Source organism: Balaenoptera musculus, chromosome 14 (assembly GCF_009873245.2).
Source record: "Balaenoptera musculus isolate JJ_BM4_2016_0621 chromosome 14, mBalMus1.pri.v3, whole genome shotgun sequence".
NCBI lineage: Eukaryota > Metazoa > Chordata > Mammalia > Artiodactyla > Balaenopteridae > Balaenoptera > Balaenoptera musculus.
The window spans coordinates 7507110-7525962 of NC_045798.1; the positions used below are offsets into that span (position 1 = coordinate 7507110).

At 38.3% G+C, this 18853-nt stretch overlaps 1 protein-coding gene across 2 annotated transcripts in view; it reads right to left on the minus strand.

Annotated features, from left to right (window-relative positions):
* The window catches only part of KNTC1 (kinetochore associated 1), a 67799-nt gene that overhangs the window by 4996 nt on the left and 43950 nt on the right, over nt 1-18853 (minus strand). For both annotated transcript variants that reach the window (XM_036824101.1, XM_036824100.1), the window contains 16 exons: nt 18634-18743; nt 16368-16575; nt 14177-14266; nt 12964-13135; nt 12819-12877; nt 12461-12677; nt 11586-11659; nt 10537-10747; nt 10308-10417; nt 7878-7924; nt 6429-6507; nt 5101-5219; nt 4247-4382; nt 3494-3589; nt 3070-3126; nt 31-85 (listed from right to left, as the gene is read on the minus strand). In XM_036824101.1, the coding sequence (XP_036679996.1) occupies nt 31-85; nt 3070-3126; nt 3494-3589; nt 4247-4382; nt 5101-5219; nt 6429-6507; nt 7878-7924; nt 10308-10417; nt 10537-10747; nt 11586-11659; nt 12461-12677; nt 12819-12877; nt 12964-13135; nt 14177-14266; nt 16368-16575; nt 18634-18743 (1840 nt within the window). The remainder of the gene's footprint in view (nt 1-30; nt 86-3069; nt 3127-3493; nt 3590-4246; nt 4383-5100; nt 5220-6428; nt 6508-7877; nt 7925-10307; nt 10418-10536; nt 10748-11585; nt 11660-12460; nt 12678-12818; nt 12878-12963; nt 13136-14176; nt 14267-16367; nt 16576-18633; nt 18744-18853) is intronic.

Genomic DNA, 18853 nt, shown 5'->3' on the forward strand with positions numbered 1-18853 from the left:
GTGTGTCGGGGAGAGGGGAGAGAAAGATACCTGAAAGTAGCGGTATCTGAACCACGCGCTGCCAGGCTCTGCTGAAGTAGGGAACCTGCGGAAACAAGTATATTAAAGAATTCATGTCTGGGATCTTATGAACCTCTCTTTATTTTGCAGTCACAGAACTATATACACTTAGAGCTTATATTCTTGATGTTAAGACCACAATTGTAAGTTGATATCTCCCAGTTCTAGATCATTAAGATTCTAGGAGAATTTTCTTCATAACTGTATATTTCAGGATATTAACATATAATCCTGGTTGATTCATTATTATTAATTTTGTTCTGCAAAATACCCTCTTATTTATATTTGAAAAAATTGAAGTAGTTGATTTATAATATTATATGCATCGTGATTCAGTATTTTTACAGACTATACTCCACTAAAAGTTATTATAAGATAATGGCTATAATTCCTTGTGCTATATACTATATCCTTGTTGCTTATCTGTTTCATATGTAGTAGTTTGTATCTCTTCATCCCATATCCCTAATTTGCCACTCCCCGCTTCCCTCTTCCCTCTGGTAACCACTTGCTTGTTTTCTCTGAGTCTGTTTCTGTTTTACATACACACTCATTTGTATTATTTTTTTAGATTCCGCATATAAGTGATATCTTGCAGTATTTGTCTTTCTCTATCTGACTTAATTCATTAAGCATGTTACTGCAAATGGCAAAATTGTATTCTTTTTTTTTATGGCTGGGTAGTATTCCATTGTATCTATCTATCTACACCACATCTTCTTTATCCACTCATCTGTTGATGGGCATTTAGATTGCTTCTGTATCTTTGCTACTGTAAATAGTGTTGCTATGAACAATGGCATCCATGTATCTTTCCATGATTCATTATTGTTGCATTTGGGAAAAAAGTGTCAGAACTCAGTTCAGAAAACAAAATTTATACTAAGTCTATGTATGTCCCAGACATTGTGCTAGGACCATAGGAAAGGCGGAAGGAGAGAAAGAATTTCAAAAAATGAATAAGGCAACACATAAATTTCCATCAATAGGAGGAGTGGTTAAATAACTTATGATACATTTTATTCCACATTTTGGAGAACAATTAAGAGTTAAAAATAATGAAATACCTCAAAAGATTAAACATAGTTATTGTAAGACCCAATAATTCCACTCCTAGGTACACACTCAAGAGAAACAAAAACATATGTTCACTTATACACAAATGTTCACAGAGCAGCATTATTCATAATAACCAAAAAGTGGAACCAACCCAAATATCCATCAACTGATGAATAGATAAATAAAATGGGGTCTATCCATACGATGAAACATTATGCAGCAATAAAAAAGGAAAGATATGGGACTTCCTTGGTGGCTCAGTGGTTGAGAATCTGCCTGCCAATTCAGGCGACATGGGTTCGAGCCCTGGTCCGGGAAGATCCCACATGCCGCGGAGCACCTAAGCCTGTGCACCAAAACTACTGAGCCCGTGCTCTAGAGCCCGTGAGCCACAACTACTGAGCCAGTGTGCCACAACTACTGAAGCTCGCATGCCTAGAGCCCGTGCTCCGCAGCAAGAGAAGCCACTGCAATGAGAAGCCCACGCACCACAACAAAGAGTAGCCCCACTTGCCGCAACTAGAGATAGCCCGTGTGAAGCAACGAAGACCCAATGCAGCCAAAAATAAATAAATAAATAAATTCATTAAAAAAAAAAAAAAGGTATGATACACTGATACATGCGATAATGTAGCTGAACCTTGAAAACTTTATGGTAAGTGAAAGAAGCATGAAGGCCACATATTGTATGACTCCATTGATATGAAATGTCCAGAATAGATAAATCCATACAGACAGAAAGTAGACTAGTGGTTACCAGGGGCTGGAGGGAGGGGGGAAGAAGGAATGAATGATCTGTGATGGATATGGGGTATATTTTCAGGGTGAAGAAAATGATCTAGAATTAGATAGTGGTGTTGGTAACACACTTTGGGAATATACTAAAAGCCAACTAACTGTACACTTTAAAAGGGTAAATTTTACGTGTGAATTATATCTCAAAAAAAAAAAAAAGATCTATATGTGCTGATGTGAAACAATCTCCAAGATACCATTGTTATGTGGAAAAAAACACTTTGTCTAGAATGTGATTGCATTTATATGTACCAAAATGAATACATACACACACAACACCCACACCCACACATATACGCGCCCACACCCCTGCTTATATGATAACAGGAAAGCTCTAGAAGAAAACATAAGAAATTGTCAACAGTAGTCACTTCTGGGGAGATAATTATGAAGGGAAATGGTAAAGAAAAATTTTCATGTTTTACTCAGCATATGTTCTAATTTATTAAACTAAGAATAAATTATATATTTCTATTATATATATATTATGTGTGTGAACAACACATGAAATTTAGAAAAGATGAATAAGACATGGTCTTTGACTTTAAGGATCCTCAAAGTCCAAGAGGGGCAGTCGAATGTGTGATTTAAATAAATTATACCGTGACCAATGTTATAGTTGAGCCAAAGTGTTTTTTTTTTTTTTAATTTATTTATCTATTATTTATGGCTGTGTTGGGTCTTTGTTTCTGTGCGAGGGCTTTCTCTAGTTGCGGCAAGTGGGGGCCACTCTTCATCGCGGTGCACGGGCCTCTCATTATCGCGGCCTCTCTTGTTGCGGAGCACAGGCTCAGTAATTGTGGCTCACAGGCCTAGTTGCTCCGCGGCATATGGGATCTTCCCAGACCAGGGCTCGAACCCGTGTCCCCTGCATTGGCAGGCAGATTCTCAACCACTGCACCACCAGGGAAGCCCAAGCCAAAGTGTTTTGAAGGCATAAATGAAGATGTGATTCCTGAGGCCTGAAGAACTGGGAGAAGTGATGTCTTGGATGAGACAATGTCCAAGCTGAGTATTCTGGGTCCAGGCACCACTTTAATGGAACAGCACCCTGCAGCTTCACTGAGGAGCTGACTACTTAATCGAGTGTACCCAGCACTAGCCGGTGAGAGGAAAGATTAAATTCTGTAAAATTTACTTTAGAAAACTACATACCTGCCATAAAGAATAGATGCTAGAAATGGCTGTTAAAACCTTCCTTAGATAAGGAATCTGAAAAAATAAAACACAAAAGTTCTGAAGACCACCCAAACAGAAAATTCCAGTGTGAAAATTAAACTTTCACAAGACTATCAGTAAAATTTATCTTCCATGAGGACCACCAGAGAAGGTCCCTTACAAATTCACAAACATAAAAAGAGGCCAGGGAAACTTCCATTTGTTTCCAATGAAATTTATGTCAGTTTTGAGTTTGCACTTTCTCTGGCCTAACGCCAAGTTCTTTAAGTTGGGCACGAAGCCAGTGAGAGTGAATGTTTTCAGCATCCAGCTGTTCAATAACGAGTATCAGTGCAAAATGTTTAGGAGATGCTGTGCAAAATCTTTAAAATATACTGCAGTCTAGGGCACTGAGTCTTACCATTTTGAAGCCAAGAAGCTTTTGCAAGAGTCCATTCCAAAGCTGCAGGTCATAGATTTTGTATTCTAAACAAAGCTCAGTCACCAACCTTACGGCCTGAAGCAGACAAGAAAAAAAAATCATACTGTTTCAAGACACCAGCAAATCAAACCACCTTTGGAAAAGGTAGGGCAGCTAAAGACAAAACATGCTTATAGTCAAAGTGTGTCTATTGCCTAATTTCAGTGAAGGCCTTCATCTCTCTAGGGAAAGAAAAAAAAATTAATTCTTTTTCTTTCTTGCTGTTATGGATTCACAAACGGCATCTCAGACTCCCCTTCCTCCCCACTTTGTTTCTTCTGTCCTAGAACAGTTTGCCTGTTGGCCTCATACCCTTCCTGCCCTGGGCTCCAACTGCCTCAGAGACTACATTCCCACCAGTAACTAGAAGGAAGAGAAACAATGTTCCCTACACAGGGACAGTCTGTCTAGATGAGCACAGGCAGGACTTGGGGAGGGATTATGAAAGTGTTCCCTCGGGTAGGTAGGGATGGCTTCAGGCTTTCAGGGAGAGAGGTAAGGGGACTTCCAAGTTGCCTTGTCACCTGCCAGGATAGGAAAGTCAGGAAGCCCTCAGAGCAGCAGACCTGTTCAGGAACCAAGAGTTTCTCTGGTTCTGTCTTTCAGAACTCTGAGTGGTGGCAGGCAGCTGAGTGAACACAAGAGCATCTGAGAAGACAGAGGCCCCACCGCCGGATGACTCAGTGTACATACCATGGATTCGTGGCTGTGGTTTTTCCATAGACCCTTAATCATTCCTTCTTTAGGACTGTTGCAAAATAATTCATATGTGATGGGGATATTCAGAGCCTCAAATGATGCCAGAAAAGTTATACATTTCAAATAAGATCTGGAAAACAGAGGCATGTATGGGAATCATCCTCACCGACCATATTTACATTTAAAATAAAAGCCAACCCTTGGAAATATCGGACAGTTTGTTGTTAAATGTCTAGTTTAGGCTTCTAAATATAGTCATGGAATATTAGAAAGAAATCAGTTTGAGGGGCTTCCCTGGTGGCGTAGTGGTTAAGAATCCGCCTGCCAATCCAGGGTACACAGGTTTGAGCCCTGATCTGGGAAGATTCCATATGCCGCGGAGCAACTAAGCCTATGTGCCACGACTACTGAGCCTGTGAGCCACAACTACTGAAGCCCACGCACCTAGAGCCCATGCTCCACAATAAGAGAAGCCACTGCAATGAGAAGCCTGCGCACCGCAACGAAGAGTAGCCCCCGCTCGCCGCAACTATAGAAAGCCCACACGCAGCAACAAAGACCCAACGCAGCCAAAAATAAATAAATAAAATAAATTTATATATATATAAAAAGAAATCAATCTGAGCAAGATGAAGAAAACACTCAGTTTCTAAATGGCTCAAAGCCTCAAGGGAAACAAGGTGTTCTTAAAGGCCTGTTTCCCCTTTGCCAGAACGTCAAGGACACTCGAGGCAACAGAACCACGTTGACACGGCCCCTCTAACGCGCTCTTCTGAACTATGGGGCTTAAAAGTTATGCTTCCAAAGAATCTGTTTTCTATTAATACGATTTTTAAACTTCCACTTACTTCACTTCTTCAAAGGGTTTTTTGAAGAGAGATTCTACAGTTTCCTTGTCAGCCAAATAGAGGAGACACTGCAGGGCTCGAGTCCTGTGGGCGAAAGTGAGCTGGTGCACACCTAACGTCTGTAAGACCAAAAGAGGTTTGTAGAGCTGTGCCGCGTGCTGTAGTTGGACAACTGAGTTTCCATCTAGGTAACATGAGCCGCATCAGTTTTTAAAAGATTAAAGTCTATGTCTGCCCTTAGGGAGTCAGTGGTTCTTAAAGTGTGTTCCATGGACCCCTGCATAGGGGTTGGAGGGTTTCTTACACTCTTTGAGAAGGAAAATAGAACCACTTTTGTAATAATACTATAATGGTATACCTGCCTATTACACTGTGTTAATATTTGCACTGATGGTGCAAAAGCACTGGTGGGTGAACGGTAGCAACACCCAACTGCTGTGGCAGCCGCCATAGTCTTCACATTTGCCGTATTGAAAACAAGAGACGTCCACTTAAGAAGGTTCTTGAAGCAATAAGAATTTTATTAAACCTCAACTCCTGAATATAGTACTATGAGTTCACACTTGAGTACGTGTTACTATTAATTAATCAAAACATATTCACTAATGTTCTACATGACTAAACAGGAAGTACTGGTAAAGCACACCGCGATGCAATGGGTTTTTTCAGGGAAAAGCCCTTGTATGACTGAGCTGTGAGCTGAGCCAGGCACTTTTCATGGAACACCATTTTTACCTGAAAGAATGACTATCAGATAAACTAATATGCAAGAAGGGATATTTCCCCCCCCTTGCTGTCAAGGACATACAATCAGCATCTCAGCCTTTTCCCCTTTCTTCCTTCTATCTACATCTTTACTCTCCCTCTGCTCCAGCTGCCTCAGAGAGCATTTCTATATGCAGAAGCCTGAAGGCCGGAGATCAAGCTGCCTTTAGGGATAAGGGAAAGTTATCCCTAGAGTTTAGTGGGGAGGGGGTGTGACAGCTCAGGCAGGGCCTGGAGACCAGGGTGGAGACTTCTCTCAGGCTGGCTCATTGGGGCCTCTGGTATTAGGGATGCAGCTGGACCAGGGTGTTAAAACAGTGAATGTGGATAACCCGTGGGAACTGTCAACAGCTGCACCACTCAGTTTGCCAAGCAGGATGTCTCAGAAGCCAGCACTAAATGGAGCTCGGCAGACACTACAATCCTCATCTGTAGAGTAAGATGTACTTTGAGTAAGTACAGAAGTGAGCATTATCTTAATCATTTGTAAATGGTAAATATGCAGGAAAAAAATGTTAAGCTTAGATGCAAAGATGAGCTTTGATTAAGTTTGTAGAGCTTACAGTTGTAGCTGATGTTGCAAAAATGAACAGCATTCTTGAACTATAATCAACCGGACGAGACAGAAGGAGATACAGGACTCTGAAAAAAAATTGTTAATTACATTTAGACTTTAATTTAGTGAGAGATTAGCAAAACAAGAGACCTGTTTTACTGTCCACAGAAAAAGTCATTAGACATCCCGAACACAGGCCTGAAGGGCTATCTCCTTTAAAGGGTGCTTAATCTTTTCTTGAGTTACTTCACAGCTAAAGAAGATAATAAAGACAATAAATGTCAAGCCTCAGTCCTCTCATCTATGAAATAGCTAGTCAACCTCCCAAAATTTATATTCTTTCTAGTTAAGGAATTAATACAAACCATAGCTGCAAAGTACATTGAACACTACACATGGAAACTTCAGGTTTAGTTCACAGGACCTTGTTAGTGGCACGTTTTAACCTCTGGACTCAGGGCTGACTGGCCCCCTCCAGAGAAGGGCAAGACAATCAGATGTACTGGAAGGGGCGTGGGTGGAGATTGCAGTGGGAAAAGGCAGGAAGTTATGAAATTGGCATGAAGTACCCTTTGGGATCTCCTTCTTGGGGTTTTCTCTCTCTCTCTCTCTCTCTCTGAACTGTTTCCCTCTAAGCCTGTCCAGGTGGCTGGTTCAGTCAGATGCTCCAGAAGCTACCTTTTGCTTAGACAAAGGTGTCCCTGCCCTTAAAGGACTAAGCAAGGATGAAGGGGTGCCCAGAGGAAAGAAGGGCATGGAGGGGATACTAGGCCAGTTCTCCCCAAACCAGGAAAAATTCTTTTCCAGTGTTTATCTTTCCACATCCTCTCTCACTATCAGATCTCCAGGGCCAATGTAGGGTGTAGGGCTTCCTGAGTGAGCTGACCTACTTTGGTCCAGACCAGAATGGCAAAAAGCTGGGATGCATGCTACCACTCCCTTTCCCATGCCTATGCCAAGCAACATTAATAGATTACCACATTTTCTGATTTGAGCACAGATATAGCCTTCTCAAGAGAGCAAGCCACAACCAATCAGACTTAGCACAGTACATAACACCAATGTGCCTTTCTAGGTCTCAGTCTTAGGTTAGAAGGGAAAAAGAAATCCTGGTGGCCTATATCTGAACCAGCCTAGCTCCCCAGGGAGAGAGAACACACAGAGGTTTGGGGCCAGAGTCCTAGCTACAGAAGAGTTTTCCTTTGCTCGATGTACATTTTCTGCTAAAGGTGTTCTAGTGGGAACTCACTGAGGGTTCAGAAACTCTGGATCTTGGTCGTTTTTTATTTATTCCACTGGAGATACTTAACACACTCACAGCCATATATCAATGAACTGATTCTTCTCAGAGGTTCTGATCCAAGTTATACCAAGAAAGTCCAATGTCTAACACATTCATTGGTAAGATTCCTACTAGGCAACAGGATGTAGACAAACGTAAGTACAGGAAGAATACCTTCGTAGTGCTTCATCTTCCTGAAGTTCAAATAATTCTGATGGTGTCTTTGAAAAAGTGAAAAAAAAAGAAAGTTAAAAATTGAAGAAAGTTGGTTGACTGTATAAGCTTATAAAAGTCTATTAGATGAAAAAACCCAATATACAAAATTATATTTACAGGCGGAGGTGTAGCTCAGTGGTAGAGTACACGCTGAGCATACGTGAGGCCCTGGGTTCAACTCCCAGCACCTCCATGTTTGATGAAAAAAAAAAAAAAAAAAAAAAAAAAAAGATTTATAAAAAATTTTAATTTACAGACAGGGAATTACAGTGTAATTCATTACTTTATGAGAAGATTCTTGCTTTAAAAAATGGGTTTACTCACATTCATTCAGTGAACAAATATGTACTGAGCACTTACCATGCACCAGGCATTTGCCTGAGTGAATAAAACAAATATTCCTGTCCTCCTGGAGCTTATATTCATTGGGTAATTTTTAAAAGGAAAGGACTCCGTGAATTTTATGAGTTATCCATTAATTCAGTATGTATTTATGGGGACTTACAAAGAAATGCATTAGGTGCTGTATGTATAAACACAGTTCCTGGTCTCAAGGGGCTTTCAGTTTAGTGCTCCAGATTTATGCGTAAGTTAAAACATGTGGGTTTGAGTCAAACACAGATTCTACGTGGCCTGGATATGCTTCTAAGTCCTCTGTTTCCACTGATACACAGTCCTTGCTCTTGGTAAATACTCAAAAAATACTTGTTAAAGTGAATGCCAAGTAATATAAAAACCAGTAGTTGAAAATCTAATGTCATGTTAGTTATACTATTTGTCTAAAAATGGATTTTTTTTTCAAGGATATCGGCCTAGGTGGATAGAGGAATTATAGAATCTCCCTCATTAAATTCTGCCTGAAAACTCAGAAGAAACAATTCAGAAAATTCTGCATTTGGATTGCCGAATCCCATCATAAATTTAGATGTTAATATTATTTCTAAAAAACTTATGCTATGTGTTCTCATATCTGAAGAGAACACATCACCTACAGAGTATTGCTGCTAGGAATCCATAACCTGACTCTAATCATGATTAACATCAGTAAACCCAGAACGAGACATTTTATAAAGCAAATGGCCTGCACCCTTCAAAAATGTCCAGGTCCCATCACAGATAAAACAGATTCAGGTAAGAATCATCAGTCGAGTCTAACTCAGGGCACATGCGTGGTGCAGGGGGGAATCTGAAGAACAGAATATTTCACTGTCTCAAAACATCTCCCCTAATAATTATAAAAGGAAACGTAGTAACTATGTGGTACAGAAATGGACAACAGCATAACCAAGTTAGCTAAATTAACATCCCTATTAGGGCAAAGAGACATCGTGTGCCCCCAGATGTCAGACCCTGGGAAAGACACACCATCACTCAGGTAATACTCTATCCAAAATGCATAACTCCAATCTTTTTTTTTTTTTTAACTCCAATCTTATCATGAGGACACAGACAAGCCCAAGTTGAGGGGCAAAATAACAGGCCTAAACTGTTCAAAAATGTCAGTGTCATGAAAGACAGAAAAGTTATGGAGCTGTTCTAGAGTAAAAGAGATTAGAGACATGACAAATAAATGCAACACATAATCCTGGATTAGATTCTGGTCCCAGAGGAGAAAACTGCTATAAGGGACATTATTGGCACAACTGGTTAAATTGTAACATGGACCATAAATTCAGGTATACATACATATATATATTTGTATTTTATCAATATTGTATCAAAATTGTATCAATATTAAATTATCTGATTTTGATAATTATACTGTGGTTAAGTAAGAGAAAATCCTTGTTCTTTGAACTACAAACTTAATTCTTAAGGGGTAAAAGGGCATGACACATGTAATTTACTCTCAAATGGTTCAGAAAAATGTTATGGGTAAATATAGGGAGAGTGATGAAGCAGATGTGGCAAAATGTTAAAAACTGATAGATCTTGGCGAAGGATATACAGGGAATTCTTTTACACTATTCTTGCAACTTTTCTGTACCTTTAAAATTATTTCAAAATAAAAAAATAAAATAATCACATGAATCTGAGTCTAAGAATAGGCCACTTCTTTTATACAAGAATTCATCTGAAATTCATCTGAAATTGATTTAATTCATCAATTAAAAGGTAGACTGTATCAACTATACTTCAATAAAAAAATATTGGCAAGTTAAAAAAAAGAGGTAGAATAGCAGCAAAACAATAATTAAAGGAAAAGAAAATGTAAACAACCCCACTAAAACTCATCAGATAACAGAAGGTATTAAAATGCTCGAATGTTCCTTCTAACATTCCGTGCTCCTAATTAGAAGTTGCATCATTGCAAGACAAATAATTAGCCTTTGAGAAGACGCCATCAGCTCACACTCAACAACAGACACTCTCAGAACGAGCACTTACTTCACCAGGTTTGGCAGATGGGCACAGCCATTTTTCCAACAACATGTCCCAGACTTTCTCCAAATTAATTTCATTGACTTCAGCTATTTCTTTGGCAGCCGCATGAATATCTAAGATATTAAAGGTAAAGAATTAAAGAAAGAAAACCTCAGGTTTTCAATGCAAGATACCTGGGAATCAAAAGGATAGGTCTCCCTGGACAAAAAGATAAAAAGGGTTTTGCCCTCACCAGGATAATCTTTGCCAGATGAATTCTGAATTCTTTGATTTATGCTGGGATGTTCGTACAGACTGACAATGAGATGTGCTGGTTTTCCGATCACTCTTAAATACTCTGCAGTGTTCAGCTTGTGGGCTATGAGCACAGCTTCCGTGCCTGATCGCCGGTACTGAATATGAAGCTTCTTCAACAGAGCTTCAGCTTTTTCACGTGTTTCATCCTTTTAAAAAATTCCAAGCAAAAAGAAACTCTTGTTTTCTAAATCGCAAGTGAGCCTAAGAATCCAGCTTTATTAGTCAAGGTCCCTCTCTGCCTTAGTTACACCCTTAAGTATCTACACCAAGCCTCATCTTCTTTTTCCATTTTAGGCATCCAACCCTTGAAAACACCTATCACTAGGGCAGGATGAGAAGGGATGCTAGGAGAGCACAATTCAAATTAAAAAGAAAGCGGAGCCTGTACCCCAATGTTCATAGCTGCACTACTTACAGTAGCCAAGATATGGAAGCAACCTAAGTGTCCATCGACAGATGAATGGAAAAAGAAGATACGGTATATACATATATATAAAGGAATATTACTCAGTCATGAGAAAGAATGAAATTTTGCCATTTGCAACAACATGGATAGACCTATAGGGTATTATGCTTAGTGAAATAAATCAGACAGAGAAAGACAAATACTGTATGTTACCACTTACACGTGGAATCTAAAAAGTAAAACAAACGGATGTATATAACAAAACAGAAACAGACTCACAGATGGAGAAGAAACTAGTGGTTACCAGTGGGGAGAGGGAAGGAGAGAGGGGCAACATAGGGGTAGGGGAATAAGAAGTACAAACTACTATGTATAAAATAAACAAGCTGCAAGGATATATTGTACAGCACACGGAGTATAGCCAATATTTTATAATAACTATAAATGAAGTATAATCTATAAAAATTTTGAATCACTATGTTGTACACCTGAAACTAATATAATATTGTAAATCAGCTACCCTTTCATTTAAAAAAAAAAAAAAAAGAGGAGCCTTCAATCTTACAGTTCAGACACACCTGAGATGGGATATTCTGAAGCCACCTCTCAGCTAAATACAGGCAGAATTTCAAACTGGACATCTTGAAGGAACCTAGAGAGATAAAAGATTTATAAGCAAATCATAGTCCTTTCAAGACAATGTATTTCAGTCAAATTAGCCAGTTTTAAAAAATAATGACAGGAAGCATACTCATAGTAAAAAAACAATTTAAACAGGCCAGAGGATACAAAGTAGGAAGTACAAGTCCACAGAGGCCCATCTCTTCAGCTTCTATACCTATTCCCTAGATCCTTACATTCCTCCAGAAGTTTTCTGTGTGTATGTGTGTGTTTGTGTGTGTGTGCACGCACATGTGCTCAAGCACGTTAACCCAAATGGGATAAGATCATACATGTAGTACAGTTTGCTGTTCTCACTTAATACATATCTTGGATATTTTTCCAGATCAACTACATAGAATTCCACTCTATGAATACACTATTTTTTTAACCAGTTCCTGACAAATGAGCATTTAAAAAAATTAGTTATTTTCAACTTTTGTTACAACCAAAAACATGGCAATAAGTGCCTGTGTTTGTGTATTTTTTTGATCATGCAACAATGTCTAAGGATTCATTATTGAAAGTATGTATGATTGGATACGAGGAAGTATTAATCTATATTCAAGCTGAGCAATGCCTATGTCTCTGCGCCCTGGGCAAGCAGCATGGCGTCTTGCTTGGTTCCTCTTTAATGTACAGCAGTGCCGCAAGTGAGGAGAGGGGGCACATACATTTCTAAGCTATCATACTGTTTCTCCTTAAAGATAAGAAAGGAGTACATTTTTTTACGACAAGTTCCAAAAACAACACAGCCGACCATTTTAAGCCCAATTAAAGGAAGGATCCATACCTTCTGGGACATCCTGGGCTAGACTGATGGCAATGGCTACAGCCCACTCCGGGTTAACGATAGATAACAAGTAGGATTCGATGGTTTGAGTGATCTTAGTTATCTCCTTGTTAATCAGTGTTGAGGATTTAGCTTGTGTTAACTGCAGGAGCTTAGGCTTCAGTTTTTTTTCAAAAACGTGTTTGGCTGTAGACACGTACAGAGTGTCCAAAGAGAACTTCAAAGAAAGGAAAAGTTAAGGCTGACTTACGTGCTCACCTTTAAAGGCTTTCCATGAAAACAGCATAAAATCTTTCTACACAGGGTCTGAATGAATTACAGAATAAAGATACAACTTTTACGAGTTTTAACCCATTACCTTCATTAACTTAGAAATTAAGAGCAATGTTGGGAAGGATTCTTCACTGAGTTCTGTAGCTAGAAAGGAAACAAAGATAGTATGATTTACCTAAGAAAAGGGTTTTGGCTATTCGGTACAATTCATAAGAAGTTAATGAACATACAGAGAATCTTCCAGAAGCTCTGTGCTGTGCCGAAGAATATTAGGTGAAAAGGCAGTCTAGTTTGGGCAGCTGATGGCAAAGTTATTACGTGCTCCAACATATACTGATATTCTAGGTCCACTGGAGGAGAAATTCTTCTGTATGACTTCAAATGTTTCAGAAGACTCAATGCCTACATTAAAATAAAAAAGTATTTTCCTGTGAGATTAAAACAATCATTGAGTGTTTTAAAATCATCTAATTCTATACTATCATAGGGTTCCATTCCTGGGACAGTCTCATATTCATAAAGATGATCAAAACCTTTCGTAGTTTTACCTTCAAAACTATTATGCTATTCTTCTAAACCATAACTTTTGTGATCATTAAAGAAATTATACTAGGAGAAACCAGCGGAACCCTGTTGTTGGTGGGATGTTTTATAAACCAGAGTTTGGAAGTTCTCTACTCTCTTCAAATAGTTTTAGATATATCTCAAAAATACTTGATTTCACTTTAAATACATAGGCAGTAGATCTAAAATTAATCCTCTATATTCTCTCTTAAGTTTACATCTTATATTTTGGGGGCTTGTACAACTTTTTTTTTTTTTGGCCGTGCCACACGACTTGCATGTGGGCAATCTTAATTCCCTGATCAGGGACTGAACCCAGGCCCTTGGCAATGAAAGAGACACAGCCTAACCACTGGACTGCCAGGGAGGTCCCTGGGGCTTATATAAATTTTTGAATCAACCCATTTTCTTTTAATTTTTAAAATCCAATTAAAAAATATATGTAAGCTCCTATGACCATATTTGTAAAACACTAGGAAGTTACTGAGTACTGAAACAGAATTTAGTCCAGGACCTACCTACTAATATAGAAAGCTAAATCTGACTCTGGGTCTTACATGCTTTGATTTTTTTTTTTTTTTTTTTGCCAGATGACAAATATTTTTGCCTTAATTCTTCTAAATCAGTCTTTTAGTGACTTTGTACTCTTGGCCAGATTTAAATTGCCTCAGTAGAGCAAAAACTGGATTAAGATAAAACATGGAGAGCACAAAAACTCTTTTTTACTTCTGTATCCCTTTTAAAGAAAAGGAAATAGAGTAAAAACTACAGTTTAAAGGGAACTCAGAGGACAGTCCAGAAAGACACTAGATAACAGTAATTTTTTAAAATGGTCCAAATAAAAACATAATTTTAAAATCTATAATATATTTGTTATACCTGATTAATATTAATGTTGGTTATCTTTTCATCAGCTCTTTCTATGACTTTCAGGACGACTTCAATCATCTCATAGTCATAGGGATCCAACTGTATAAAAACAAAAATACGTCAAAACTGGAGAAGACGTTGCCAGGCTGGTTGATGGTTTTATGCAGTTATGTTCATCAGCAGAGATTACAAATATAACAGCTCAGTGCACTACAATATTAAGTTAGATTATTCTTTAAAAAATGAACTAAGGGGCTTCCCTGGTGGCGCAGTGGTTGAGAATCTGCCTGCCAATGCAGGGGACACGGGTTCGAGCCCTGGTCTGGGAAGATCCCACATGCCGCGGAGCAACTAGGCCCGTGAGTCACAATTACTGAGCCTGCGCGTCTGGAGCCTGTGCTCCGCAACAAGAGAGCGATAGTGAGAGGCCCACGCACCGCGATGAAGAGTGGCCCCCACTTGCCACAACTAGAGAAAGCCCTGGCACAGAAATGAAGACCCAACACATCCATAAATAAATAAATAAATAAACAAATAATTTAAAAAAAAAAAAAAAAAAAAAATGAACTAACATTTTCTCATCTCTAAAATTAACTATTAGAATAAACATACGTCTTTAGAATGTCTCAAAAGCTGTTTTTTAAGAAACCTGTACGAGGCAATGTCATTTCAATAAAGAGAAATGTTCTTAAGGTACTAAAAACCTAGAAAGATAAACATATTAAAATTTTATAAGATTTTTAAAAATTTTTATTTATTTATTTATTTTTGGCTGTGTTGGGTCTTCGTTGCTGTGCGTGGGCTTTCTCTAGTTGTGGCGAGCAGGGGCTACTCTTCGTTGCGGTGCGGGGGCTTCTTTTCTCATCGTGGTGGTTTCGCTTGTTGCAGAGCACGGGCTCTAGGTGCGCAGGCTTCAGTAGTTGTGGCACGCGGGCTCAGAAGTTGTGGCTCGTGGGCTCTACAGCACAGGCTCAGTAGCTGTGGCGCACGGGCTTAGTTGCCCTGCGGCATGTGGAATCTTCCCAGACCAGGGCTCGAACCCGTGTCTCCAGCATTGGCAGGCGGATTCTTAACCACTGCGCCACCAGGGAAGTCCGAATAATTTTACAAGGTTTTTAAATTAAAATTCTTTCTTCCATTTATGATGGGAAAATTAGAATAGGAGAAATTTGACCTTTTCTTGGAAAATGACATAACTAAAAGTGTGGGCCTCCAAGCAAAACCTTTTCAAAGGATTTCATTCCAGCTATAACCATACACTAAGATACAAGAACTAGCTGGGTGGCATCTATATGTGCTTATAATAAGAAAGGAAATATTCTCTTTGTTCTGTTTCTGCCCACACACCATTACTTTTTAAAAAAAATTTTAAATGCCAACTAAGTTCATGTGAATAATAACATTGAACAAAGTGGGAAGGTGATCTCTTTAGTAACTAGAAATTTTGAGCAAGTCTATATAATTTTTGGCTGAATTACAAGCAAAACATAAAACTGAAGTATTATAATTTTAGTCTTATAATTTTATTTCCCCTTCTATCCACCTTCACTCCCCCATCAAACTACCCCTTGACCTAAAAGTTCCAATTCTCAGAAGATCTCCTAAAAAAATAATCAGACAAGAGGGCAAATGTGTGTATGAAGATATTCATTTTAACAACTTATAATAATGAAATTTACAAACAATTTAAATGTCCTTTCATAAAGGCCTGGTTAAATACAGGATGTTTCATCCACATAGTGGAATAATAAATATGTATCTGTCAAAAATGAGAGAGACGTCTATGCATTGACAGGTAACGACAATATGTTAAATGAAAAAAGAGAGTGACAGGATAGTATATTTAGTCTAAGATATTTACCAAATTATTAACATTTTTATCTGTGGGAGTGGGGTTGTAGGGAAATTTCTCTTTTTGATTTATACCTTTCTCTCTAGTTTGATCTTTTTCCAAGAATGTGTGCTATTTAAAAAAAATCTGGGGAAAAAGGGGTATTTTTATTTTGGAGGAAAAAAAGACAGGAAACGTACTGTATTAAAGTATAATAAAAATACAGAAATCTAAAATTTTTTGAAAATTAATAGTTTACAAAAAAATATAGGACTTACGTTTTCAATTTGTTACTATAGATATCTGATTAATTAAGGGTAGGAGGGATGCTTGAAACGACCCAGTGCATTCATTTCACCATTCATCTACCTTATGCAGTATTCCGCTAAGACTGATGACCAAATCTTTTGTGCTTGTCAGTAAAGGAACCGTTCCGAGGGCTTCGGCCAGGAGTTTGGAACGCTGCTGTTTTGTGGGTTCCGTGCTTGCGTCTCCCTGGCTCTGGCTGGCATTAGTGTTGTGCAGGAGTGTTTCAATGAACAGCTGAAGAGCTGCATCAGAGTCCAACTGAAATGTGCTGAAATAAGTATTCAATTACACATGAATGTCCCAAAATGCATGCATTTCTACAGAGTTTCTCACAGAAAACTTAGGCATGAGCTCCCACCACTGAAATCTAACCCTTCCATTGTCAAGTGTCATAACCAGACCATCTACTTGTTTTCAAAGTTAATTCTTGCTTTTAAAAACATCAGCTATTCTTGGTGGGCATATAAACTGGCACAATCTTGGAGGGAAATTTGTAATAAAGTTGAAAATATATATTTATGTCCTTTAATAGAGATATTCCACTTTCGTACACTTCATGAAAGTAGCAAAGATACACATATAGGATGTCCTGTAACAACTGCTTGTAATATTTAAAAATTGGAAACAAATACTCATCAATAGGGGGCTGGTTAAATAACTTATTCAAAGGAATACCATAGGATTCAACAGATATGAGGAAGAGCTATATGTCCTAATCTGAGAAGACATTATTTTGTTAAGTGAAGGATACATGCTACAAGATAATGTACAATTCTGTTTTTCATAAACTTTTAAAAATGCATGTTAGTAAATGCATAAGGAAAAAAAAAAAAAAGAACAATATAGGCCAAACTCTTTTAACAGTGATTATCCCTGACGGGTGGAATTATGTGGGACTTTGATTTTAGTATGTTCCATCTGAATTAGAAAAAGTAGTACATTTAAAAATTAAGAATCAGGTTAGTATAGACAAATTGACAACTGAAATGCCTTCTAAGCCCTATTAATAAGATAGGGATAGTTTAATCTGTTATACAGAATAACTGAAATGTCAAGAAGAGCTTTACATACGATAATTTTAAAGTCACTCCCTGAAATTGTAAAGGTCATCTAAATTTATTCAGTGGGACTGCCTGAGGCAAGACAGTCACTATCACACAAGTAAAAATCAGCAATGCCATGTAAGCACAACGATTGTGAAATGAGCCTGACATAATTATAGCTATTTAAATTTCAGAAAAGGGGTCATGCCATAAAACAACAGACAAAAATCTACCAGGAGTTCAAATTAATAAAGAAGAGGGAGTGTGCGTACCTCGTTCTGGATTTGTAGCACTCCAAACTGAGGAATGGCATAGTTTTGTTATATCAGAGTGCAGGTAAGTCACAGCTAGTTAGAGCTATGAGCAGTCTATGGTCCTTGACTTGCAGGTTCAGGATGGTGACAGCCAGGGGCATTACTCCCCACCATCCACAAGGACAAAGAACTAGATCCCTGTCTGGTGAGGAAATGCACTAAGCAGCCTCATTATCAAGAACTGAAATTCCACCCATCTGTCACAAATTGGATAAGGATTACAGCACCCTTGGTATTTTAGAAGCAGTACTTATTATCTACCTTGAGCAGGGCACCTAATATGGGTTTGTTTTCTCATACATAAATTGGTTATAATATACAATAAAAAGTAAACGTGATGATGTGTGGGAAACCACTTTGAAACTAATAGTGGGCCAGCAAATTTAATATCTAAATTTATCAGATAAAAACAACTGAGATATAAATTACAAATCATTTGATCCTCCTCATCACAGTAAGCTGTATCTATAAATAACACTTAGTCTTAGTTTTTTTAAGTTATTTAAAAAAAATTCTCCCTAAATCATACTTTTCACCAATTTTTAATTTAAGATCAACTTGCCCCTAACTTGACCTGATTTAGAAGTTTACTTGCTCAGAATATTCCCAAACTTCCCTTATCATGTGAATCGTCTGGAGCTCCTATTGAGACCAGTTTTCTGGGCCTCAGCTCAGACCTGCCGAGTCAGAACCAATACAGAGGGACCCAGGAATCTGTATTTTAAATCAAGTGCCCCACATGATGCTTATCATGAGGCAAGTTGAGGAAACACCAAAGAGTGAATTAAAAAGGTGATACCATAAGAGAATTTAATCTGGTTCGGACTTACTCAGTTTGTGGTTGAGCAAAAGAAAACATCAGAGGTCATGGGCCACATGTAATAATCACTGTTATCACTGTGTTCTCACATTAGCATTACCAGTTTGTTAAGCTAACAGCAAAAATACCAATGAAATTTAAAGAATTACCTGCAATATTCCAGAATGAGGCTTGTATCCATATCTATATTCTCCACAAGAGCTTTAATGAGGTCTTTCTTGGTGAGAAAATGTTGCCTAAAAACTGGCTGGAAAGAAATCTAGAAATAAAAAGAGCAAAACAAAAACCCTGCTAAACTGAAATGTATCAGACTAAGGGCACTGTTGCGACCTGCCCTTTTACTATCCATTGTTTTAGAGAAACATTTTT